General features: G+C 35.5%; 2 protein-coding genes, 1 long non-coding RNA gene and 1 pseudogene across 6 annotated transcripts; 2 read left to right on the top strand and 2 right to left on the bottom strand.

Moving 5' to 3' along the window:
- Positions 1-862: 862 nt before the first annotated feature.
- Positions 863-16,931, bottom strand: LOC130744395 (uncharacterized). The gene is made up of 6 exons (XM_057596584.1): positions 16,334-16,931; positions 15,982-16,149; positions 15,512-15,737; positions 1,512-1,628; positions 1,219-1,269; positions 863-978 (listed from the first exon to the last, which is right to left on the bottom strand). The coding sequence occupies exons 1-6, from the start codon at positions 16,451-16,453 to the stop codon at positions 863-865; spliced, it is 798 nt and encodes a 265-aa protein (XP_057452567.1). The 5' UTR covers positions 16,454-16,931.
- Positions 11,152-15,505, bottom strand: LOC130743433 (uncharacterized). 4 transcript variants are annotated; one of them, XR_009021479.1, is made up of 6 exons: positions 13,002-15,504; positions 12,847-12,887; positions 12,618-12,713; positions 12,343-12,459; positions 11,733-11,858; positions 11,152-11,628 (listed from the first exon to the last, which is right to left on the bottom strand). It is a non-coding gene; the product is annotated as an uncharacterized LOC130743433 (long non-coding RNA). The 4 variants fall into 4 exon arrangements; XR_009021477.1 differs by having other exon boundaries at positions 12,343-12,492; positions 12,847-15,505; XR_009021478.1 differs by having other exon boundaries at positions 12,618-12,887; positions 13,002-15,505.
- Positions 16,932-17,539: 608 nt separating the features above from the next.
- On the top strand, positions 17,540-24,036 carry LOC130743432 (uncharacterized). Its single transcript, XM_057595683.1, has 15 exons — positions 17,540-17,689; positions 17,775-17,862; positions 17,930-17,976; positions 18,059-18,148; positions 18,237-18,290; positions 18,398-18,475; positions 18,568-18,636; positions 18,722-18,877; positions 18,974-19,100; positions 19,984-20,021; positions 21,225-21,314; positions 21,460-21,564; positions 22,996-23,145; positions 23,391-23,500; positions 23,600-24,036. The coding sequence occupies exons 1-15, from the start codon at positions 17,654-17,656 to the stop codon at positions 23,673-23,675; spliced, it is 1,314 nt and encodes a 437-aa protein (XP_057451666.1). The 5' UTR covers positions 17,540-17,653; the 3' UTR covers positions 23,676-24,036.
- A 1,915-nt stretch (positions 24,037-25,951) lies between these two features.
- On the top strand, positions 25,952-26,732 carry LOC130749515 (uncharacterized; annotated as a pseudogene).
- The last annotated feature ends 758 nt before the right edge of the window (positions 26,733-27,490 follow it).

Genomic DNA, 27,490 nt, shown 5'->3' with positions numbered 1-27,490 from the left:
GCCCCCCGAAGGGTGGTTAGCGCTGAATGTTGATGGCTCCTCTTTGGGTAACCCGGGTCGTGCTGGGGCTGGTGGTGTGGTCCGGGACATGGCTGGGGTGTGGTGCTTCGGTTTTTCAGCCTCTGTGGGGTTTCCTGAGATCTTGAAGGCATAACTCCTCGCTATTTTGTTTGGGCTGAGGTTGTGTTGGGATCGTGGTTGTCGTAGAGTTGTGGTTTTCTCTGATTCGCAGCATGCCCTTTCCCTTGTGCAGAAAGGGTGTGGTCGCTTCCATGTTTATGCTGTGGTGCTGGGTCTCATCAAGGACATTTTGAATCGTGATTGGCTTGTCAGGTTTGAGCACATCCTTCGTGAAGGGAATGCGATGGCGGATCTCTTGGCGAAGGAGGGTGCTCACATGGACGATCGGTTTAAGTACCTGGAGGCGCCTCCCTTGGATGCTATTCCCTTGTTGGCGGAGGACTACCGTGGAACTTCCTTCTTGAGGCTCTATAGTGTTGTAGTCGTTTTTTTTTTCTTTTAGCAGCTTTGTACCAAAAAAAAAATTGACAACCAAAAACTACTACCCATAGTTAATTTATAGCATATTTAAAATACTTTATTTTTTCTCAAAATTAATTATAACACTCGAAAACTACTTACATAAGTTAAAAGGGTTCTGAGTTCTGACTATATAATGATCCATTCAATCTATTGTTGGGGTGGTCTGTTTCCTTTTCCTCTTCATCCTTTCCTATTTGTTTATTTTCTTCGGTTTGGACAAATTAAAACAGCCAAAACAGAATTATTATTATGTGTGTGTTAAAAAAAGAACTGGTTACAAATTTGCCTGTGACTCTAGATTCTTCAATTAATTGTAGGCTTAATAAGTCCACTCTGGAGGTAGAGTTATCTCATCATTGTGGACATTTGCCGGCGCTTTTCTAGACTGAACTGAATACATGGTGTCACTGCCAGCCCTCTTACTCCCTAGAACGTCTGTAAATGCAGCAATAGTAATTAATTTCATTATCATATAAATTAATATTCACATAAAAGCAATAAAGAGTTTTTCTTTTCTTCATGGCTTATCTAAAAAAAACATAAAGCAATAAAGAAGTTTAAAATTAAGTAATACGGGCCTACATAAACTTTATAAAATATTAAGCAAATTAAAACAAACAATGACACTGTATATAATTAATTACATGTTACAACACTTTCAAAAAAAAAAACTACATGTTACAAGAGATGAAGCAACAAATATTAGACGCTGGTAGAGTAAGGTAGCTGCACGCAAAAAGCACAAAGAACAAGTAATAAATAGAGAGTAATTATATATAAACATACGTACATTTCACCAAACATCCTTTAGGCTTACGAACTAGAGTCAATTTTTTAACTCCCGCAAAATTTGGTAACAGTTAAAAACTGCTGCTAATTAAGTTGTATGTGTGCGAAGATTGCCTAGCGAAATCTTATGTTGGTGAATCATTTTGTATCAAACAAAAAACAAAAGTGGAATTGAGTACCATGAAGAGGAGGGAAGGCAACAGCTTTGGGTCCAGACATAGTAGCGGCCGTTTTGTCAAAATGTTGTTGCAATGCCTGCACCACTCTAGCTGGTATAAGGACAGAGCAACCTTTCCCTGAACAGCATAACATGCATCATGTATAAAAATCAATTTCAACGTAAGATGTGCAACGAACATGCATTGTTTGGTGCTATAAAGAACTAATTAAATTGAAGAATCAACGTATGTGGCCACCAAACTCTCTGACTGCTTTGTTTTTTACTTAACTAGCGTTTTTACCCCGTGCGTTGCACGCCGAATATTGATCTCATTATTTAGACATGTATTAATGAATTAAGATACAAAAAAAAAAGATGAGCATTCAACCAAACAAAATAAATCACAATGAGTATCACACCAATTGCAAAGTTTGACAAAAACTTCATATATACTTAATTCTAAAATTATTTAAAATTATGAAAAATATATTTAAATTAGATGAAAATTTGTTCTAGAGATTTAGTAGAAGTGGCAAGAGCTAGGAGACATAAGTGTTGGAGGGGAATGAAAAATAGCTTGTGGAAATTTATGTGGTATATACTTCTATTTGTGATCGATTTGACAATTCCTCAAATAGAATATGTTATTTTCATTCAAATTTGAAATTGATTTTTGGAGAATTAAGAGAGGTCTAAATGTCTAATTAATATTTGGTCACCACTCACCACACCACCATTCCCAAGCTAAGCGGGGGTTAGTTATAAAGCAAATCATTGAAGCTAAACAACATAATTAACTTTAATATGTGTTTGGTTCTCCCTCTTAAACTCCATAATCAATTTTTATTGGTCATATTCACTTTTAGAAGATTATCTTAATTGAGTGGAAAGTGAAAGTGATTCATGTTTATATGATTACTAGTATGTTTACCCGTGCCGATGCACGGGGGCAAATTTCCAAAGCTATAATAAATTGTTTTTAATATATGGAACTTTTTTTTGCATTAATGAAAAATAAATATAAATATTATTTTTTATTTGATTAATTTGATTATGATATAATAATATAATAAATTGTAGGATTTTTTTAATTTTTTATTTTTTCTATCTTCAAATAATTATACAAAATTTATAATATATAAAAGATGTGATATTTTTTGGTACATCGGACTGATAAATTGCATCATCCAGGAATTGATCTATGGACCTCTCCCACTCAACGAACGAAATTATAATAAAATTTGCTCTTCTCTTATTTTTTATTAAAAATATTTTAATGTAAGCTTTCTTCCCCTTCAAATTCTATATTCACAGTTAAATTGTAATGCTTTTGTTTATCTACTCCTTAAAATATTTAAAAAGTCTAGAAAAAGTTTAAAAATTATATTAAAACATTTTCTATTAGTTTCAACTTGAAGGTATTTTCATGTTAAATGTCTCTCATCGTATCAGCTTTTTACTATATAACCTAAACATCAACAAATATAGACTATATATTTACAACCCTCGTGTAATGAATTGTTCTCTCTCACTCCCCCTCCCCCCTCCCTCTCTCTCTCTCTCTCTCTCTATATATATATATATATATATATATATATATAATGTATAAAGGACTTATTATTCCTACAACTTGTTCATTTAGAAGCTGAATTAATCTATGTTGTGATATTATTTTGCTGATTGGATACTTAGAAAGCTTGAATTTAGCGACTCAATAATTTATTTTACTTTCTCATCGAAAAAATTAAACATAGAAAAATATAAGCTATATATGTGGGAGCCTCATATTCACAATCAAATTAAAATGCTTCTGTATATCTGCTCTCATTATTAGAGTTGAGGTTTGCACTACCCTTATAAATGATATTTATGCTCTCTATGTCTAGCCAATGTGAGACTTTTAGAAAAAGTAATGAAATTATAATAAAACATTTTCTATTAGTTTCAACTTAATTGTATTTCATGCAAATTATTTCTCCCCGTATGACCTTTTTAGTATATGTAACGTAAACATAAATGAATATAAGCTATATATGTTCATTTATTCTAATTCCCTCAACATTTCATATATATATATATATATATATATATATATTTACTTTTAAACATATAAAAAATTCTAAAATTATTTTGAAATTTATTGTTTGTTATTTTCAACTTGAAAATATTGTAATATAAATGTTCTTCCCCGTGTAATATATATTTTCACAATCAAATTAAAATGGTTTCGTATATCTTTTCTTAAAATTATTTAAAAGTCTGTAAAAAGTACTAAAATTATATTAAAAAAATTCTATTAGTTTCAACTTAATTTTAACATCAAAATTCTTTTAAGTGTACTGATAAAATGATATTGAAACATTTTCTATTAGTTTAACTAAAAAAATTTATTACTTTTTATGGAAGAGAATATTAAATTATATTAAAATTTATCTTTAATTTTTTTTTAACTGTAAAATATTTTAATATAAATATTCTTCTTCTTGAGATCCCTATTTTCACAATAAAATTGTAAAAAATGCATTTTACATTCATTTAAACAGAAATACGGTCCAAGGATGAAAAGTTAAAAATAAAACCTGTTTACTAAAATTTATTTAAACTTTATGTTAACTATAGTGGAAAATCAAAAAATTAAAATCTTCACAAATATACCAAAGCATATAAATTCTATATCTTTTATATATCTTTATAAATATTTTTTATACCATATGGCATATAGCTATAATGTTTGCTTATCAAAAAAAAAAAATATATATATATATAGCTATAATGTTTAAATTTTAGTTTCAGAAAAAACAATTAGTACATCGGAAACATAAATTGCACTCTTTGGGGATTGATCCCAATACCTCCCACTCCCAACCCACATGTCACCTAGCTCTTACCACTTTAGCCATCATTTGAGGACAAAAAAACTTTTTTATATATCCAAGAACAATATAGCTAACATAAATGGTTAAATTTATAATTCAAAAACTAAACAAAAATTATAATAATCTTCCGATGTACCAAAAAAAAATTTTTTTTATTTATTTTTGATTTTTGATTCTGGAAAACTTTGAAGTTATGAAAAAAAAAATTTAGTCCCCATGGAAGTTTTCTTGTTTTACCTTCTAATTTATGATACTTTTAATTAATTTATTCATAAATAATAGACTATATTTTTTTTTTGACAACAAAAGATGAATAATATTAATAGCAAAAGTTTCATGAGAACAACCCTCTCATGGATAAGAACTTGCCAAAGTAAAGACAAAACCTACAACTAGCGCCTGTGCCTCGTTAAAACCTCCCTAGGAAAAACCCATTGTGGGATAAAAAACCTTGGGTAGGAAAAAGAGTACACATAGCACTAGAAATCTTACATAAACACCAAAAGTCACCATAACATTTACCCATAGCACATTCCCTTTATTCAAGCACACCCCACCTAGTTAAAAATCCAAATCCACCCTGCTGTATGAGATAGAATAATAAACCAGCAAACTTAACACATCCATTAAGTATGAAACTATCCAAAAAAGAAACACCAGTTGCTCATATGCCTCCCCAAAGGAAACCAACGTAGCTCCTTGATTAGCTGAAACCTTTGTTGCTGCTAAATAAACAGACCAGAATTGCCCAAGTATCATGAGACATATTTTGAAGAAAAGTTCACAAAGACCCCAAAAAGCCAGCAATATCCATTCATGTCCTCCTTCATTATTCACAAACCTGCCAAAGCAAAATCTCCCCATCCCGTCCACTCTTGGCCAAGAAATCCGCCTGTTCATTTCCTTCGCGCAGTACGTGCTTTAGTTCCTTACAATTCACCTCAGAGAGCAATATATCAATTCTGTCCATCAGTTGAAATAATCTCCAGGGCCTGCTGTCCTCATTCTGTACCCAACCTATAGCCACCTTTGTATGTGGAATTGAAGCCCACAAAGCAATAAAATGCTGGTTCAGTAATCTCTGCTCAACTTGTAGCTCACTTTCACGCCATAACGAGATCAAGCCACCTGCACTGCCATTTGCTAGAGACACACAATAATTCATACCCAGAGCTTGAGCCCAAGAACTCAGACATTTTTTCCGACCTGCCCCTATTTTTGTTTCCTGAATAAGAACAACTCCTGGTTTCATATGAGATATATGTTTCTTGAGAACCCTTCGCTTCGAGGATCATCCCATGCCCCTCACATTCCAGATTATCCATGGACTCCCCATAAAACCAGTACCCACCAATACACAATAATTACAAGAAATTGGGATGATTTTGTCTGACCTGAAGCGCCAGCCTTTTTACCATCTCGCCATCATCACCGTCAAAAACCACACCCAATTTTTTGCCCAAGGACCATGCCTGTTGTGCCCAATTCACAGAATTTTCCACGCGAATACCCTCCTGTTCTGCTGTAGCTAAGACACGCGCTCCAGATGCCTTCTTGTTGCGGCTTCCCTTTGGCCTACCTCTCTTCGCCTTCGGTTTCTCTATTAATACCTCCTTGCGTTTTCCTTTTGATTGAGATACCTTCTTTCTGCCTCTTCTACGGTTTAAGTGATCAAAAATCTGTTCCTCCAACAAATCTGCATCATCCCCCAACAATCCAAGATCTGACTCGTCAAAAACACCCATAGTAGCCTCTTGTTTACAAATATCCAGCTCCTCACTACCAGCAGCCAGCCCACAATGATCAAGCCCATGAAGCGTTTTTTCTCTCCCCAAAAAATTATGTCTATCCCCTGGAGAGCGGGCCAACCCTTTTATTTTCCTAAGGGAGGAGGGTAAAAGTTGTTTTATTTTTGTCTCTGGGCCCGTAAACTGATCCTCAAATGGCTGGACCATGTTTATAATTGGCCCATTTTCCACATCAGTCATACCATTCAAATCTCTACTATAAATTCCCATTGCATCCCCATGTACAGGTCCCATAACGTTTTCTTTTAAAAAGCTGCATAATGGGTCCCTTCCCAATAGGTTTGAATCACATTTTCCTTTTGACACGCTGATTTCCTCAACGTTCCGGCCGTTTTCTGAAACCCCTCCATTAACACCTATTATTGCCGTATTTTGTAACCAACGTAATATTTCCCACGCCGTGTAATCCGCCTCAATTAATTCTTTGAAAACGTCTGTTACGACTCCTGTCAATGGCGCTGTCGTTGCTTCCGCCGTACCCACCACCGCACCCGCTGCTTCAACTGGCTTTGCATCACTCTCATCGGTCGTCTTAATCACGTCAAACTCTTGTTCCGTCTTGCTGCCTTCGTCATCAGTCTCAGAACGAGTACCCTCTTTAACCGTCGATCCCAACTTGAGCCCAGACCAATCTTGATATGCTGACATTTCTTTTTCTATCAAAATTCGTACCACAGTCCCTTCCACATTGACATCCATGAAATGTTGTTCTATCAATGGACATGTAGTATCCACCAGCATACGAGCGAAGTCCAAACGGTCTTTCCTTGACGTAATCTCATCAATACACACATACTTTCCCAACCTATCACCTATGATGTTAAAGAAATCATACCTCCACACCCCTAATGGCACCTTCCATAATCTGACCCAAACTAGCTGAGACCGTCCAACTGTCAGCGCTTCACAAGGCTTAATCCATTCAAAGAATTCTTCCAGCATAGAAGCGGCCTCCGTCAAAGTGATTTCCATCTCCTCCTTAGACTCAAATTCTAAAATCATGTCACGCGCGCCCAGTAATTTGATCTTAAAATTTGATAAGCCCTGCATCCGGAGCCCTTCCTGGAGACTTTCACGAGATTGAACATTATAGCAGGTTGCAGCAGCGCACCTCTCCACCCAGGTTCGCTCTTCCTCTTGCATAGAAAACGGAGTGCAGGTTTCAGGCTTCACGTTTTCTGGGTCGTTCGCCAATTCTGTTCTTCTCTGCTTTGGCCTCCAGACCTTCCCACGCACATTGTCTTTATGGAATCTCTGACTTCTAGGTGGTTCAAATTTTTCGTTCCCCCTTGTACTCTGATACAGAGCTTTCTTTACCTCCAAATAAGCTCCTTCCAGTTTTACCCCGTTGAATTTGCGTATAGCTCTCTCCGCCTCCAGATTTGTGCTGTATCGCAGGAACCCAAATCTCAAACGCCTACCCTCCTTCTTCCTCCTCTGGACATACACGCTGCACAGTCCTCCTGTTTCTGCAAAAATTGCATGGACCTTGGCCCACGTCACTCCATCCGCTATTCCATCAACAAAGACTGAAAATGATCCTCCCTGCCTCTTTGCATTCCAGACCTTCCTGACTCTCTTCTCCGGCAACTGATTTGCCCCGACCAGATCTGCCCTAGCAGAGCTTCCTTCCATTATTTTATTAATAGACTATATTTGCTAATTTATTTCACGTGAAAAATAATTCTAAGTTTTAAAGTTATGAAAAAAAAATCTTTTAGTCCCCCGTGGTAGCTTTATAGTTTTACCTTCTTATATATGATATTCTTAATTAATTTATTCATAAATAAATAGATTATATTTGTTAATTTTTTCCGATCTAGCGTGAAAAAAATATAAGTTTTAAAGTTATGAAAAATAAAGTTATTTAATCCCCTGTGGAAGCTTTCTAGTTTTACCTTCTAATTTATGATACTCTTAACTAATTTCCTTCTAAAACTATTTTAATATTTTTGAAAATAGTTATGAAATAATGATAAAAATTCTTTACGATATAAGTTTTAACTTGAAAAAAAATTCCAATAAATTTAGTACGTCTATATGCATTCATGCTCCACTATCATGATACTTTTCTACCACAACCGTTAAACATATTTTTGAATATCAATCACCATATCACATTAGTAACATACAATGATAGTCATAACTCCCTCTAAACTTCAACTACAACACTATCCCCGTTGATATCTTTACATAATTTTTTTAATTCATTCTCGCAGAACCTGTATCATCTATTAGACAGAAAATTAGTGCTACTTTGAAGGTAGGGAGAAACTTCAAAAAAAATAGGATGACCATAGAATTGAGACAAAGAAAGCACATTAAATCAAAATTTAACAAAACTAAAGAAAACAAAAATTTAGGAATAATTAAAAACATCAAAGAAATTGTCCAAGTCCTGCAAAACAGTCAGATATATTGTCCCAAAAAATAAAATCACTGATAAGATTAGTCATTGATGGAAGCAATGACCAACATCATCAGCTGTTTTATCCCCTTTCTTTGCATCCCCAATTACACACTGTGAAATAAGAGCAAACACAATTCTTTGAAAATTCACAACAGAAAGAATTAGAAGTGTTATATTCTTTGATAAACTTTCCTATATTCACTGATGCTACTGAGGAAATTGGTATAGCACTCAACATTATTTCTTTCACATTCTTCTTATTTACCTTGCAGTGCTTTTGAGAACCATATGTGCTTATTCCCTCTTATGCAAACAGAAAGAATCAATATAAACCCAAAGAAAAATGTCACTACATTTGGTATCATCACTACATATAGGCAAAAGGAAAAATTGAAAACTTAGCGGACTATGGTAGTTGAGGGAATAAGCACATATTGGACATTATATTACCACACAGCTACATACATCAGCAGGGTCCCTCAAGTTTAATCATCAGCCAACTTGTCTTAATGAAATTAGAAGGAATTATTGAGCCTTGAACCACTTTCAAATCAGCAGCCTCATTCGTGCTATGAATGCCACCATCGGAGCACATCAAAGTTGTCGCCGCTTTTTGAAGTCATCGCTGAAACCTTCAGCCGAAATCGAACCAGAAGTCGCGGCCAACACACACCATCATGGGTTGCATCACCTCCACTACGCAGCGGAATGGTCACCGTAAAGATGAACTACAAACCACCTCTTACTTGCTCCCTAGCCAGCTGCGTCCTTGGAGTTTTAGTCGGAACCATCGCCGCCAACACCGTGCCATTCGCGCTCACCATTCTACTTCATCTTCAGCCGGAACCACCTTCCTATCGAAGTTTCATGAAGATGGAGATGGTTGATTATTTGGGGCCAAACTCATCTTATTTATAGTAGAAGCCAAATATGTAAGGGTTGGCAAAATTAACCAATAAACACAATCTATGATATAATCTAAATATTTAAGCACAGTTTGTTGAAAATTGAAGAGGAAATAAAGATAAATTATGGCATTGGAATTCTTTTCAAGACTAACAATAAGCATGTGAATGAATAATGATAAGAAGTTTTGATTTCACCTAATTTCATTGGTGAAATTGGGAGGCAATAATTTTTTTTTAATTATCAAAAAATGTAGATAGTTATAGTTCAGAATGGAAATAGGTAGAATACAAATTGGCTATAGATACATTTAATTTTTTTTTTGAAACTCCCAAATGAATATTCAAAATTGAAAATCCTCAATTAAAAAGCTACAATTTTGGCCGCTTAATGAAGCACTATTTCCAAGTTATTCGTATAAAGGTTAAAGAGAACTAAACCAGAAACAACCCGAAAGGGTCGGTATCCAAAAAAAAAAAAGGTCGGTATCTTGAAGTGTCAAAAAAACCAAATATCAACCATGTGCATCAACACAAGTTGAAAAGCATTAACTTATTGGAATGCTTTGATAACCACTGCGGCTTCCATGATTTGCCGCAAGAATTTCTTTCTCGTCAGTAAGTTTTAACACAAAAAATAATGGTGTAATTAAAGTGATTTTGGAATTTGAACAGAAGTAACCCTTCATTTGTTAATGACTTTCACTGCTTTGTGAGCTGCTTCATCTAAATCTTCAGCCGTTATTAATGTCATACCACTTTCCTTCAAAATTCTTCTTCAAAATTATTAATATGCATCATTGAATATAAATGCATTAAAAAAGAAGTGACAATGCTTCATTTCTTAACATTATTTTTCTACTTCATTTTCTCTATCCAAAATTATTTCTCCCTATGATTGCATATGTCCAAAAGCTCATCCTTCCTTCTACTATTTCGTTGAAGAAATCGAGTTTCCTAGATGAATATTAATGCATTAAAGAAGAGATGACAATGCTTCATTTCTTAACATTATTTTTCTAGTTCATTTTCTCTATCCAAAATTATTTCTCCCTATGATGGTATATGTCCAAAAGCTGTTCCTTCCTTCCTTCTACTATTTCGTTGAAGAAATCGAGTTTCCTAGATGTAGTTTCAAAGCAGCTCTTCACGTTATCAAATCATGTCAAGCCTGTCCAGACTGTACGTCTTACCTAGGGAAAATAGAAGTATTAAATGCAAATGAAAATCTAATTACATTCAGCCAAAGAAACAGCCTGGAGCTATGCACTGTTTTCAAGTAAGTAAAATTCAATTTTAGTCCTCCCCTCCCTTTTCTATCTTCTCTAGTCAAATAATTTTTTCCTCTTTAATGGTTCGTCCAAGTGAAAATATAATTACATTCACTATCATGGACCTCTCTTTCCCACCTCCCTGATGAATTTTGACCCTAATTCACATCTTCTTGAGCAACTATCATAATTACTACAATTATTATTAAAATTCAAAAAACAAATGATCAACAATAATTATTAGCTTAACCATTTCCTTTTCTATTATTCTGATTTTATACCTTCTGAAATCCTGAGTATGAACTGAGTACTTTTATGTTGTGAACATCTTAGTTGTAGTCTTCTAGAGATAATGATCTGGGGAGAATAAATTTTTTTCAAAAGAAACAGATATGAATTATCATGAAATATATCAACCACCTGACATAACATGAGCAATGACTATTAAAAAGTGTTAGCTATCCTATATGCCATTCAGTAAACATGCTAATCAGCAAGACCATACAACCAAAACTGACCATTCTAAATGTGCACGCTTAACTGGATCTGCAAACCCATGTCAAGACATAACATTTTTAACCATCTCAACAGAAATTATGCACTTACCATTCAGCAGAACTGAATTATCAGTGAAGGGGCCACTGCCATCACATCAAGAAAAGTTCTCACCAAAAATAAAGTAGTAAAGGCTTTTATTGGGAACAAACTCATAGACCAGTAACTTCTCTACTCTTTCCAAACTGAAACCAAGTAGCCTGACTAAATTTATGTGTTGTAGCTTGGCCACCAACTACACCTCGTTCTTGAATTCCTCATCCCCTTGTCCTGAATTTGTAAATAACCTCTAATCCATTGGAATGCTTACCCTGAAAATATATCAGTTGATGTAAATGTATATCAGATCCGAGAGTAAGTGAATACCACTATATGAAAATTATTATTGATCTAAAATGTAAGCGCATATCATTACCTTGTAAACAGGTCCAAATCCTTTGTCCTAGAATATTTGTGTCGGAAAAGTTATTTGTACCCTTTCTTATGGTCTCCAAGTTTAATTGCATTGTATTAGCAGGTTCAATTCCACTGTCATCTTCAGCTACACATGTGAATGGAACTTAATCAAATTTAGTTCTTCAATGGTGAATTAAGATAAACAGCAGAAAATTAAAAAAAAAAAAACATGATGGTAAACGGTAGATTTGCTTTCTTTCTCTGAGTGAATCAATACCTTCTGTTATAGATACATAAAGTACTTCATATGTTATTATTTCTATTATGATTAATTGCTTGTATTGTATTGAGGAAAATTATATCATGTTAATACTGAAAGTTGATTAAACACTAGTCCAAAGTACAGTAATATTTGAAGTCAAAGTTGCAGTTGATAGCACAACCTGAACATGAAAGTACACTTTCTCACTAAGGGTCTAAACAGTAAACACTAAAATGGGGGAAATGGCATAACTAAGGCCAGTCAAGAATTTAACATGCAACAAAGGCACCTAAAGCATCTCAAATACTGCATCTCCTTAAAGTAAAAAAATAGAGAACCTGCGTGAACATGATAATAAGAGAAATACCAAAGATGGGTTAGCATCAGAAGCATCAATTATTGCCTTCCCCAAGACAGAGTTATGCTTTGGATTTGAGTTCAGCTCAAGCTGCTAAAGCTTTTCAACCGCCTCAGCCTTTGTGCCCTAGAAGTTAAGACATCATGATCAAAGAATATGCTGCAGATTATCAGAGAAAATTGAAAGTGAAAGAAAAAATTATTGATGCTGGAAACTAATATAAAAAATGTCTAATGACTTCATGAAGGCAGCACCAGTTATTAGAGTTAACATGAAAAAGATACCATTCCAAGAAGGAATAAGCAGAAAGCTTCCTCAAATTTCAGATCAAAGCCATCTGAAGCCATCAAACAATCAGATATGTTTTTTGCTTTGTTAATCTGCATCATATAAATAACAATACTGGGTATCAGGGTGAAATTAGGAAACCCATTGTTTGAGAATGTAAGCAAATAAAAAACAATATGGATTGTAACAAATATTAAAATGCTTCAGCTTTGAAGAGGGTGTTACCAATTCTTTTTGCTTGCTGGAAAATCGAAGTGCCAAATGAGCTGTAAAAATTATATAGAAACAACTTGAATATAGTATTACTCTTAAATTCTGTGATTCAATTGTCTACTTATTCTTTCGCATCACAGCTAAGATATTCCAAGGAAGGAGATAACCTATCTCATTAGCCAGCAAACTTCCCAATGCTTGGCTTAGAAAGGAAGGCCAGTCATGTACTTAGCATGAAGCTCCAACATCAAGACCCTGTCTAAGCAGTTCTCACAAAGCTGCTATTGCTCCACGTCTCCTATCAAAATTTTCAGGGGTATTTGACATGCTCAGGAGTTCCAAGATGCAAGCAGGTGCAAGCTCTTCAAGAGATTATTCAATCTAGAAACCATGAAAAGCATCCTCAGGGGTGTGTTCCATGCGTAATATACAGCTAATGTTTCCAACCATCACTGCAGAATGGCGAATTCTCAACCCACAAAGCATATGATGGGGGATGACATAAATTATGAAAATGGAATTTATCAAAATCTCCCTTAGACATGATTCTCATTGTTCTTCTTTTCCAATCTCATTTGCATCTGGATTCATTTCACATATATTGTTCTGCAGATAGATGGGTAGTTGCTCCACTATATTATTCAAGAGACTGCAGCGAACCTATGAAATCAAATGAGACACAAAAAATTGAGAAAAAATGTGATGCAGAAACGACAGCATCAGAGAGTGAGAGAGCAGAAACGAAAGCACTTCGTCTTCTACATCTTCTAGCAAAATTGTGATGCAGTTTCGGTGGAAGAGCTCCAGGCTTTATGCTAACTAATGGGTCAAGCAGGGTATGGAAGCTTGAGATTTGCGTTGGAAGTTCCTTTTCAAAAAGAATAAAGAGGTTTACGTTTCCAACAATGGCTTGGGAGGGGAAAAGACAGAGGCGTGCTATGCAAAGTCAGGGTTTTTTGTTCAATAGAATTAAAATCTGAAAAGGCTTCGAAAAATTGGGCTCTCTTAATTTCATTTTAATTCAAATTCAGTTTTAAATGTTTATTTAAAATTTGGGATAACCCACTTGTTTCAATCTGCAAGGTACATTGAATTGAATTGAGTAGATTTTTTTGAACGTGAATTGAGTAGGTCATGGTGACATTAAATAGATTGTGAACAAATTTTTAAAATGGTTTAAGTTGTTAAATAGTGATTGGCTTAGAAATAGGTAGTGGATAGTTAATGTGAATTAATAATTAATGTTACTCAGATTAAAGGTTAAAAATAATTCGAAAATAAAGTAAATTTCAGGTGCTATTACATGGCTACCCTTCAATAAAAATACAATTAGCAAAGATGCCACTCTCAAGTTTCTAAAAGTAGTAATAATATTTTCTTTTTGATTTTTTTTAATCTTACAAAAAATGTTGAAACCTCCCTCAATGGATGCCAAGTGTCAAAACTTGCCAAGTGACACAAAAAAAGTCTCAATGTTAGCTTATAATTAGGGACGGAGGGAGTACTATTTACATGGAAAAAATAATTTATATAAGGTAATGTTATAAAATCTTAACAATTTATTAAACCAACTACAAAAGTTACTCTATATTGACTTTAGAACTAAACTCCAAAAATTCAAAACGTGGAACAAAGCACTCACAAAGTTTACATTTAAAAATTGGTTAGGTTTCACATTGAGCGGAAAAGTGCATTTAAAAGAAACTATTGGAAATAACTTTTGAGAATAAAAAAGTGATTTGGATAGATTTTAACGTAAAACCAAACATGTTAATTGATTTAAGTCTCAAATTCAATTTTGAGAAAGTCAATTATGAGACTTCACAAAATTAGATAAGAAAGTCATTTTTATGAATTATCATAAAGGTGCCCCACATAGATTATTTACGGTTAAATCACACACAAATTAAATTGTTTCAATGGTTTCTACACATAGGATCGGAGACACAACTGATTGGAATATTAAAAGCACAAAACTTAGGTCTAGTTAGTTGCATATGCGCAGTTACTATAGTTGACTATTTGAGTAACCAACTAGTAGAACATCAAGGGAACAAACATCACTACAAATTACCCAGAATCTAAAAGCAACTATATACCATATCAATCGCATTAGAGCATCTTCAATGCAAGGTTCTTAGTTCTTATTTTTGAGTTAAGAACTCCGTAACCACTCGAGTTGATGATGTGGAGTTCTTAGTTTTTAAAAATAAGAACTAAGTTTTTATATAAGAAGTTTTACTTTTTTTTTTTTTGCTTCATCGGAAAATTACAAAACAAACAAACAAAAAACTAAGGAATAGAAAGAGAGTCCTTCAACAGAAGGTACTCAACATCATGGTCTGGTCTCGGAATAATCCAAGACCCAGAACTCATAGCAGCAGCACCTCTCCGAACTAAATGATCTGCAACTGCGTTGCTATACAATTAATTTTTTTTTTCTCTCATTCATTTAATTTAAGTATTGAATTAGCATTTAAATTTAAATCAAAATTATGTGAAAATAAAAAATATTAATATAATGCTATTGTGAGACCGGATGAATAGTGTTAAGAATAAAGAACTAAGAACTCATGGTTGGAGCAAAATCTGCAAAGAGTTGCTTAAGCACATATGAGAGTACAGACTCATATGAATAGTGCTAAGAACTAAGAACTAGCATTGGAGATGCACTTACCTTGCTTTTTGGTTGATTGAGTTGGGGAACCACGAGGCAAGAAAACTCCGGTACCACCTATGGAACCGGGCCCACCAATGAAAAGCGCCTGCATGCCTACATCGGTGGTATGTTGCTGTTGGATCTGTGGAGCGGGGCGAGTACTCCTCTGTCCATCACCTCCACCACCTTCACCTTTCCGACATGTTGCTGGTTTTGGCATCGGAGACTCCTTAAGCTGAGATAACTATATATATATATACACACACGCATAGCACAAAACAGGGGATCAGGATCACAAAAAAAAGTTAGTTATTAAGTTAAAATTATACAGCCAAAATGAATAATTGGGATGACCCTAAAATTAAGTTTTGATTAAAACATTAGGTAATATGAAATTTTTTGTTCACTTATCTTAAATATCATTCGAACATCACCTTGAAAATTAATTCAAACTTTGTTTATGATCATTTAGGTATTATATATCTGACCTCAATAGCTCGAATTTGTTCTTGTATGAGAGAGTCGTAGGAACAAAATCCAGTTTCTAAGGAATTAGAACTCTGAGTTTCATAATCTGCAGGTGTATCTGGCGGTGATGCTTCCTCAGAATCAGGGCTCCACAGAGTTGATGGGGGTGAACTTGTTAAGTCACGTGACTTCACAAGAAAAAAGAGAAAGAACTTCAATGATTTATTTATTTATTTGAAAAAGGTGTTAATTTTAAGTACTAACAAGAATCAAAGGGCAAGTCTGAGATTTTGACTCCACTTGTTTTTCACTATCTGAATCTGTGAAGATTTTATTTGTCACAGAACTAGAGAAACAAAAAGATTGTAGTACCTGTTCAAAATTGTTATCAGTCTGGTAGCAACTGTCTGAGAAATCCAAAGAGTGGTCGTTATCTTGAAGCAAGAAGTGAGCCATGTGGTGAGTTAACTCGGCCATGAAATCATCCTCCATGTTGTCGGCGTTCCTCTGAAGGTGCAGGGTGGATTGAAGTGATGATTTTAAAGGTGAGTCATGTTTGTTGTCGGTTTTGTCGTAATGTTATCTGAGAGACCATCCATCATTGAATAGTGAAAGCAGCAGCAAATGGGGTTTTGGAAAAGAAAAATATAGAGGACGACAAGGGAAGATGAAGAATAGGTAACCCAGAATGAATCTAAGAGAGACAGGGTATTGCCATATTGGTATTAAGTTTAATTAAACATAGCAAGTTGTGTATTCACGGGTGAAAGAGGAGATAAAAGAATGAATTGATGGATAATATAAAATTTAATAAAAAGGGTTGGGTTGGGTTGGGGCATGTGAGTGTTGAGGTCGTGAATGATTGAATGAGATGAGAATGAAAGGGATTTTATGCTGAGCCTGAGACTTGGGTTTAGTAGTTGAACCAAAACAATGTGTGTGTCATGTCATTTACCCACAGCCAGGCCAACATTACATTACAGCTCACCTGCAATTTGTTGGACTCAGTACACTACAGGCTGCACCACAAAACATGCAAACTACTCCAACACCACCTGCGTATTGCTGAAGTTTATAAGGACTCATTTGTATTTTATAAGGACTTGTAAATACTCAAGTTTTCAAATATGCCTACGCTTTGTATTGCAGAGGTATTGCTGATTTAATAGACGAGGAAAAGTGATTACAACGATAAAATAGCTAAGTTAAGTTATGAGTTGAGGAAGCCTTATTGATTCAAGTTCAAATTGGATATTGGAAGAGGGTTGAGATCACTTTATTTTAAATTGAGTTGAAGATAGAAAGATGTTGATCAACTCAAACAAAAGCTTTGGGATCACCTCAAACACAAGTCTTATTTTTTTTTTCCTTCAAAATTTTAAATTATTTTAGTATAACAGTCCAATCAACCCACCCAAAACCAATCCGAACATTGTCAAATGAGATCGGTTCGGATCTGAAGATTGAAATTCGTGAAATCTAACCCAACTCAATCTAAAGAGCTGATGAGTGGTTTTATTTGGTCTAAAAATCTACCTAATCCATACCACGTTTTTCAAAAAAATCACTTAAAATAAAATTGATTATTTTTAAAAGGCAAAATCCCTCTAAAGGAGAAAAAAAATAGAGAAAGAAAAGAAAGGGCCCCGGCGGGGAGGCGAATTTGCATTGCAGCCCGATCGATCTGTAACAATGGATTCTCGCCATGCTTCTCTCGGTCGACGAACGGTACAAACCTCCTTCCTGTTTTGCGGATTCAATTCAATTCCTCTTTTTTTCTGATTTCAATTGAATTGCATTCATCACCTTTCAGCTGGAGGAAATTCGCCAAAAGAGGGCTGCGGAGAGATTGAGCAAAACCTCTTCTGGACCAGATCTCACCAAAGTTCCCACCACCTCCGGTTAGTAATTTCACTTGTTTTTCTGCAATTCAAACCATGTATGTCTTTTCAAATCCTTTTATTTCAGAGATTGTGGGAATCAACAAGTCCGACAGCGCAAATAGACTCTCTGAGGTAGTACCTATTGTCCTTTCTTATTGCTTAATGTTGTTCCATGTACAATCGGAGTTTAGGTTTCTCTTTGTTTTTTATACAGTCAGACATTGGTGCTCTGCTATCTCAAATAAACCATCTGCAAAGGAAGAATGCTGACTTGGAGGACGATAACACCAAAATAACTTTAAAGGTCAAGATTCCAATTCAAAATACTCCATGTGTTGTGTTATTTATCAGTGTACCCACCTAGGCTCATTGCATTTTGTCTCTTATTGCAGCTTCAAACGGTGGAAATTGATAATGCTGCAATGCGCAAACAGTTGAATGATCTGGTAAGCAAAAAGGGCTGACAGTTAATATTACCTCATTAGTACTCAAATCCCGAGCTAGTGGAAATTGGAATGGTTTTAACAAATAAACCCTTATTTGATTCATTTAGGAGCAAAGTACAGTGCCATCACTCAGGAAAGCACTCAAGGATGTTGCAATGGAAAAAGATGCTGCAGTTGTTGCACGAGTAATTATTTCAACGTTTTATTCATGTCTCCTGGTTGTACACTTGTTTTTAGTTGTTCGCAATACCTAATTGGACCTTACATATAAGTGCAGGAGGACCTTTCAGCACAGCTTCGTACCCTGAAGAAACGGCTTAAGGAAGCAGAAGATGAGCAATATCGTGTACGGGAGAGATTTATTTTACTAAAAGAACTATTAGATGAAGGACCCTTTTTTTATTAGAATCTTATTGGCTATTTTGCTCTAGGCTGAAGAAGATGCAGCTGCATTGAGAGCGGAATTAAACTTAATTCAGCAACAGACAATGAATGATACAGTTAGCACAATTTCATCCCTTGGTACTCCACCAGACCACCTTCAAAGATTAGAAAAGGAGCTAGGTGCTTTGAAGTTGGAACTACAGGTGATGTCATGATTATGTAATTGACATTTGTTCACCTTATAATTAATTTCTTTTTCTTTTTTTTCGTCTGATGGTCATGGTGTTTAAAATTTATAGCGAGAGTCACTGTTGAGGCATCAGGGGCAGGAACAATTGGCAACAGAGCAAACCCGCATTGCATCACTGATGTCTGAAAAGCAGGAGTTGGAAGAGAAACTTAACTCCATGTCTAGAGAGGCTGCAGGTTATGTTTATGAAAACTTCTGTATAATATAGTATATGAAATTTGCTATGGCTTAATGTTAGACCCTGGGATTTCCAAGCAGGCCCAAATGTCACTTATGAGCCTTTGATCCATCATTCAACCAAGGAATATGGATAGTGTATTCTAGAAGGGGCAAAGTGGGGATTACTAGCAACTACCTAACAGAATAGAGAGAGGAATATGATTGTAATAGGCCATTATATAAGAAGGGAATGGAGAGGTTGAGAGGTCATCTTTGGATCATTGAGTTGTAGAGATGAGTAGGAAGCTCTAAGCTTCCTATAGGAGCTAGGCTCTGTGTCAGATTTGGGATACCATTCCCTCTCTGTATTTCCATTTGCCCATCAAATAAACAATCTGTTCATTCTATTTCTTGCATTTATTTTCAAGGTCCACTGTTAGGAATCTGGGTTCCTAACACTTAATGAAACAAAGTATGCAGCCAATCAGTTATGATAGCAGTTGCACTTCCTGGATGCTTTATGCCATCATTGAATCGCAATTATATATCCATGAATTCTAGTTTTTCAAGGCCATAGAAGAGATTGTTTGAAACATTTTGTTTTCAACTACTAATTTATTATTTCCACCATCATATTTTCCTTTAGAAATGCGCCTCTTTTACTAGGAGTGGTCTCCTATAGCTGTTATCTGAGTATCTGACTTCAACTCATTTAGATTCATATCGGCCCATGGGTTTGTGCCATGAATTCTCAATTGTCTTATGAGTGCTTATTTTCCAGTAAGGATGTCTATGGACACAGTATTTGGTTCCTATTCTCGCCACATTCAACTTTATCTTTTTTTGCTGTTGAATTGGTGCCCGGTAACATGATATTGACTCTGGTTTGTGCACATGCAGAAGCCTCCAATAAAGCAGCTCACAAGGCATTATCTTTGGTGAGAATAAATTTCCTTTTAAATGAACTATTTGTTGAATTCTCATGTTTTGGTATCTTTTAGATAAATTACGGCAGAAATTTAAGTTACTGTGTCATCCAAACCTTGATACAGTATTAGCAAATTACTGGCATTCGTGTTTACTGTCTCTGGTTATAGGTTATGCATGTTTAAGACTTCAAGTAGGTGAAAAATAAGAAAGGGAGTGAAAATTGAAGTCTCAAAAGTTTTTACTGTTATGGGTTGTTTGGCTGAGGTTGGAAATCTATCTCAATTTAATTTAAGTAGTAGTAGCCAAAATTTGTGGACTAGATTGTACGTGAGCTGCACTCTTTTTTCAACCTTATATTTTCAATATATCAAGTGTGAAGCGATGTTTCAAAAGCCAGACCGGTCATTGAGTTGGTAAAACACTAGTTTCCGGTTCATTGTTTCAAGAGTTAAACCATGGTTGTTCTCAATTCCGGCGGGATCCTGCGGAATCTCGTGCGGGATCCTGGAATCCCATCCCTGCCCAGCCATACTGTGGGATAAAATTTCCCATCCCGGCCCAGGTAGCCGTTGCCGATCCCGGGGGCACGATCGTGATTCTCCCCCTTTTTTTCGAAACTCATGTCTTCCTAAAATACCCTCAATATTTAAGCGTTGGGGTTATATTTTAAGGGTATTTCCAGGTTTTCCCTCTGAGAAAAAACCCTAGAAGCCTCACACTCGAGCAATTCCCTCTCACTCGACCCATTCCCTCCTTCCCTCTCATTGCCGCTGATCTGTGAAGCACCAGGGCTGGCCCGCAACCACCGCGAAAATTTTAAATCTAGCCATTCAACCTAATTTTTATTTGGTTCAACCAGTTCTTTACCGGTTCTGAAATCAGTTGTTTTTCAAATAAATGGACCAATTACTTGATTGGTTCCTGCTTCATCTGCTTGAACCGGCTGATCCAGTGCAGTCTTTATATCCATGGTATGAGATGAGTTTCATACTTTCATTGCTTAGTTTCTGCTTCCTATCTTTCACCTACTCAAAAATACCTTTAGACTTCTGCACATGTAGCATGGATGCTATGGCAGCTGATGATGAATGGCCTATTATGCTGCTCCCATATCCATTTCCAGATTAATATATTTTTTGTTCAGTGACATCCAACCTTTTGCTGGTGCTCAAGATGTTTAGGTCTAATGTTTGAATTTTGTAAATTTTCAGGAAGAGAAGCAGAAACTTGATAAGCAGTTGCATGATATGGCCTTGGTTGTTGAGAGGTTGGAAAGCAGTAGGCAGAAACTTCTAATGGAGGTAAACTCTCTCTCTCTCTCTCTCTCTCTCTCTCTCTCTATATATATATATATATATATATATATATATATATATATATATATATATATTGCTTGGTGTTTTTATATTCCATCTGATAGGGATTGGTTTTTCATCTTGTTGGCAGATTGACTCGCAATCTACAGAAATAGAGAGGCTTTTTGAGGAAAATTCTAATCTCTTGAACTCAAACAAAGAGGCAATTGAAGCAGCAGCAAGATGGGAAAATCAGGTAAAAATCAGTATTAGAGGTTTGACTAAATATAACTTATGGCTACTGGTCTAAGGTCTCATCCATGATTTTCTGGTCTTGTCTTTTAATATTTTAAAGGCTTAATTGCACTTTTGGTCCCCCAATTATTGCCTTCCTGCGAAAATTGTCCTTAAACTTCAAAATTAGCAAAAAACGTCCTCCAACTATGCATGTCGCTGCACTTTTGGTCTGCCGTTTGCCTTCCGTGAGAAAACTAACGTGAGAAGCTGATGTGGCTCCATCACGCGTGTCTCACATGACTTTCTTCAGAGAGCTTGATGAGTGGACAAGTCACATGCTTCTCACGTGACTCTAAAAGGGGTAATCAGGTCTAATTAGGGTTTGCAATTTCATAACCGTTGGAGCCTTTTAGAGTCACGTGAGAAGCATGTGACTTGTCCAGTCATCAAGCTCTCTGAAGAAAGTCACGTGAGACACACGTGAGGGAGTCACATCAGCTTCTCACGTTAGTTTTCTCACGGAAGGTAAACGACAGACCAAAAGTGCAACGACATGTATAGTTGGAGGACGTTTTTTGCTAATTTTGAAGTTTGGGGACGATTTTCGCAAGAAGACAATAGTTGGGGGATTAAAAGTGCAATTAAGCCTATTTTAAAAGCCAAAAGAGTCTGCATCTTTTGACTAATGGTATTAAGTCAGTTGAAAATTATTTAAAATTGAAACTTGATACTGATTTTCCTGAAAATTTACTGATTAAGTTAAAAAAAGATATAGACCTTTACGATCCTGTCCTGTAAATGGACCTGTATGGGCCTCTGAAGTATTTTTTATATCATGACCAACACTCCAATTGGTCCTATACATGTAATCCTGTATCTGGAAAAAGTATGCAATAGCTAAATGATGATATGCAATATCAGTCAAGCCATACATCACCGGTTACTAGACCTAGCTCTCCACATAAAGTATGAAATTCTGCATTTCACTATAGCTCTTAAATAAAGAAAATCTAGGTTCACCGTTGTTCTAATTAGTTCGTGTGCCAGGGATGAATAGTCTTATATGTTGTGCAAAACATTACTAATTACTTCAGTTGAGTCTCAGTAATTTAATATAGGTGTTGTTATATGTCTATATGACATCCTCTTTGGTTTTAATAGTGTGTCAGTCACATTAACTATTATAGCTAGTGAAGTAATTTTATGAGCAGTTGTACCTTTGGAGGTGGTTTTCTCTTGTACTGCGTATTTTTTTTTTACTTCACATTCTATTTTGACTTAGACTGGCATGGTTGTTAGATAATTTTAGTGCTAGATTGGTGCTGCTGATAATTCCATTTCGTTTTATATCCGTGCTATGTTGAGTTCTTTCTTTATGAACAAACATGAAGTTCCAGACTGCATAGAATTTTGTTCCTCACTATTATTGTGCTGGACTGTGATTCTGCAGGTGATGGAGTGTCTTAAGCAAAATGAAGAGCTCCGCGGGGTTCTAGATAAACTGAGAATGGAACAGGCTAGCGGCTTGCCAGACTCCTTTAAAAATGGGGGACATGAGATTGGTTCCTCAACATCCACAGGAGAGATGGCATCTTTGAAGGTCAGTAACATATTCATTGCATATTTGCTCCCCTTTGTAATTAGTTCATGTTATGAGTTATGACTATTTAGGTCTTATGGGTCAAATGTTCACTTTCAAAATAAATAATCAAAGTAGAATTTGCTGATTTTTCCTATGAGTAATTCTCAGGGTATTGTGTTTGGTTGAGGTTCTCTCTGTTATCAGCACCAGGACAGTTTGTCATCCATTCCTCATGATTGTACACCTTTTGGTTTGCTTGGCAGGGCCAACTTGTGAAAGAACAGAGCAAAGCAGTGGCACTATCAGCAGAAGTCATGCAGCTTTCTGCTCAACTTGAACAAGTCAAACAAGCATATGATGGTCTTTCACGCTTGTAAGATTCTCCCTCCATTTTTTTCTCTGTATCAAGCACACGCACATTCATTTGTTTTGGCATCAAGTTTTTTTGTTAATGTGATCGACAATACTGCAGCTATAGGCCAGTGCTGCGCAACATTGAAAGTGGGCTCATAAAAATGAAGGAAGACAGCCCGTTAGCTGTACGATGATGGCAATGAGCAGTTTCATGCTGATTCTCTGGTTATGATTGTGAAGACATGAATTTGAAATGTGTAACAGGATTCTTTTATACCATTGTTAATATAATTCGTTTCATGCAAACGAAGCAAGATGGGTTCTGAAACTGGTGGTGATGGCAATGAGCAGTTCTGTAACAATGCTCTGTATGGGAAGCCCTTGTTATAAAGAGCGTATACATAGAAATTAGTAATATGTAACATATGTCATTCTTTATACCATTATTAATTTGTAAACACAAGGTCTATCAATCCGGAAGGATATTTTGATATGATAGTTTTGTATAAACCAAATTTAGGTCGAGAGAGTTGTGATGAAACCATTTTTCTTGCAGATGTGTATCCTCGTTATAGGGCGCATAACTAAATCATAGTTTGATATTGGAGGAATTGATTGCTAGTAGAATATAAAAATCTGCTCAATTTGGAAAAAGAAAAGGAGAATCCAATTACACATTTATTTCACTGATTTACAAATTACTTATTTTATTTCCTTGTGCGCTTTGTAAATGGGTTGGAGTACGCCTTGTGCTTCTTTTTAATTCATTCTTGCCTCTAAAAAAAATCGCTGATTTTCCATTACTTTGTTTCACTTAGGCTTAATACATCAGAAGACCTCTTAAATTGGAAAGAAAATCAGTTCCAGGGCCTGTAAAATTTTCGCATCAAATTGGGCCCCTAAGAATTTTTTTTTAATTCAATTAAGGACAAATCCTGTCAGACTTCAGTTTTATCCTAGTCAGCAATTCCAGGTGTCATTTTTTTTTAATCTAAATAATGCCACATGTTATAGTTAATTGAAAATCAATATTAATCCTTAATTAAATCAATCAAGCCCTAATTAACTCATCTAACCCAAAATTTATTTTCCACCCACATCTTCATCTTCATTCATTTTGTTCATCTTCCACTATCTCTTCTTCCAATAAACCCAGCAATCCAGAAGAACCACCACCTCTTCTTCTCTCTTCCTCATTCTCCTCTAACCCACCACCATACCAGGAAGTGCAACCCAAACGCGGCCTACACCCTGATCCTCAGCCTCGCTTCTCACCTGTGCCCGCGTGTAACCAGCGATCTGCGCCGTCTTGCTCGCACGCCCCCGCGCCGCCCCCTCTCCCTCTAGCGCGTCCAGATCTGCGTGCTCCAGCCAGATCCGGCGTCCAACCCGTGCGCCCAGGATGACCTAGGGCCTGACTCAAAACCCTTTTTGCTCTTGCTGGACGGTGGTGGTTTACCCACCAGCCAGCCACCACCACAAATCCTCATGCCTCCTTGATGCTTAGAATACTTATTCGACCCATGAATGAGCCTTGATTGTTCTCTGTTGTTGCAGCCATTTTTTTGTTTGTGTTCTGAGAAAGAAAAAGAAAATGGAAAACAAAGGGAAAGGAGAAGAGAAACCCAGAGAGAGAAATGTTCATGAGCCATGAATGAGCCTTGATTGTTCTCTGTTTTTTGTTTAGGGGTTGTTGTTGCATGTGACTAGATGCTAGATCTCTGGGGTTGGAAGAAGATGAATGTTCAATTTGGGATGAAAGATTTTAATTAGGGATTGGTTATAATTAGATTAGGTTAGATTATTAGATTAGTTTATTAGTTAGATTATTAGATTGTTTAGTTAAGGGATTATTAGATTAGGTTTTATTAAATTTTTAAATTTTTTTTGTGATTAAATAATTGAGTTTGAATTAAAAAGAAATTATTTTTTAATTAAATTTTTTTTATAAAAGCCACGTGTAATTGATGACTATGACAAAATTGAGGTCTGACAGCATTTGTCCTTAATTGAATTAAAAAAATTTTTCAGGGACCCAATTTTATGTGAAACTTTTACAGGCCCTGAACCTGATTCCCTTTACAATTTCAGAGGTATTCTGATGTATTAAGCCTTTCACTTATGACACATCAATAATGTTTGTGGTTATTATCATCATGTTCAACTAATCATTCATATTTCAAAAAAAAAAAATTAATCATTCAAGAAATGCAATCATTAACCAAGTTTATTAAAGAAATTCTATTAAGGTTCTGTTGTGTTCTATGTATCATCTAAAGACGCTTTACACGCTGTTAACTTGAGTATGGGAAACACCCAGATTTTGAATTGAATATGTACAATTATTGTCTATTTTCAAGTCATATATAGGTGTTTCGCATGTTCTTATAGTCTGACAGCATCATTAAAAAAGTGATCAATTCACCTGATGACAAGTGTGGAGGTAAGAAAAAGTTGCTTGTTCGTATAGAATCAACTGATCAACTTAGCTGATGCTTTCAGTAATTTAAAGCCAAAATATGATGTGTGATTTCAATATTGAATAATACTGATTATGATTAGCCATGGTTTTGTTATAAAAGAGTGAGGGGAACAAAGCTGGCAGCATGGTCTATTGCTCTATTTTCTTTTCTTTTCCAAACATCAATTACTCTGTTCCACTTCCAACCATGAAGAGCAAAACCATTTGTTTCTGCATTAGAGGGCGCAACCGCAAGAGTAAGGAAAACGAGGTGGAAGATTTAGAGAAGTTCCCCCATGCTTATAAGGGAAAAACTAAAGGGAGTGCTGATCTGAAAACTCTTGCTGATGATGGCCGGCAGCAATATTCATGGATCCACCGCAATTGCTGGCAACGAAGCAGCTGTGACCGCTGCTGTGGTGACTGCAGCTCATGTGTCTGTCATGAGTGTCCATGAAGGTCAAGATGGAAGCAATCATGGACATGATGGTGGTTCTGGTGGAGAAGGTGGTGGAGGGTGATACCGATGCTAATTGCATAACTCAAGTTCTTCCTATTAATAACATTCTTGAATCCAGTTTCTATTTTGTTAAAATCAATTTTAAAACTCACAAGTTATTCGAATTCTCTTCAAAGTTGATTTTAATTTTAGAATCATTTATAAAAATGTATTCCAAACATGCACTATGTTTGAAAACCAAATACCCATTTGGTTTTTCTATTTGTAAGAGAAGTGATTTGAAGAAAAGCTATTAGGAGTAGCTTTTATAAGGGAGATATAATTTTGGAAGGATCAAAGTGAATCGAAACATGCTAGTACAATTTGCTATGTTACACCATCATGTATGTTGTCATATATTTCTGTGCTAGACCATTATGTCCTCACATCTTTCTTTTCATTCTCTTTTGCTGTGCTTTCGGCGCATGATGCCTCATTTGGTTTTGTTTTATATGTTAAGACTATGTATCATAGAACAATACGTTATGCTCTATAAGCTTGCCTAATTTCTTCTGTGTTAAGTTTTCTACATGAGATCCCAGTGGAGATAGACACATTCCTTATCTATATGATATATTTTTTGGTACATTATCTATATGATATATGGTTCTGTTTTTCTTATCAAAACTGGGAAAAAAATGCTGCTACATGATTTTCTAATTTCAATTCGCTTGTTATAGCATCTAACTAAAAAGTTAATTGATTATAATTTCAGTGATTGTTTTTTTAAAGCTATTTCAGTAATTGTTAATGACATACAAAATGTAATAACATGGAAATCTGATGCGTGATGGTTGTGTGGTGCAATATAAAATATTCAAGAGAGAATATAACCAAAAGTGACATAATTGACTTATGTAAAGAATACACGTGAATTCGAAAAAAAAAGTTTCATGTTTCTATAGCATTCATGTTTTAGCAAAAGGAATCACAATGTAAAATTTTCTGCAGAGTCTCATTTAATATTATGCAATATATTCATTGAAAGTTTGAAAAAAAATGCTCGGTTCTCCTCAAACAAGGATTTTGAGTTCGAGCCTAGTGGATGA

Source organism: Lotus japonicus, chromosome 3, assembly GCF_012489685.1.
Source record: "Lotus japonicus ecotype B-129 chromosome 3, LjGifu_v1.2".
Taxonomy (NCBI): Eukaryota; Viridiplantae; Streptophyta; class Magnoliopsida; order Fabales; family Fabaceae; genus Lotus; species Lotus japonicus.
This window is presented reverse-complemented; position numbering and strand designations above follow the sequence as displayed.

Bases quoted from the DNA above. Each gene is read 5' to 3' on its own strand.
- LOC130744395 (XM_057596584.1), bottom strand. From the start codon at position 16,453: ATGGAGGATGATTTCATGGCCGAGTTAACTCACCACATGGCTCACTTC. The intron at 16,150-16,333 runs GTACTACAATCT...TTTCTTGTGAAG, and splicing joins CTGATAACAATTTTGAACAG to TCACGTGACTTAACAAGTTC. The intron at 979-1,218 runs GTAGTTTTTTTT...CTGCATTTACAG, and splicing joins TGCTTCATCTCTTGTAACAT to ACGTTCTAGGGAGTAAGAGG.
- LOC130743432 (XM_057595683.1), top strand. From the start codon at position 17,654: ATGGATTCTCGCCATGCTTCTCTCGGTCGACGAACG. The intron at 18,878-18,973 runs GTGATGTCATGA...TAAAATTTATAG, and splicing joins CTTTGAAGTTGGAACTACAG to CGAGAGTCACTGTTGAGGCA. The intron at 23,501-23,599 runs GTAAGATTCTCC...ACAATACTGCAG, and splicing joins TATGATGGTCTTTCACGCTT to CTATAGGCCAGTGCTGCGCA.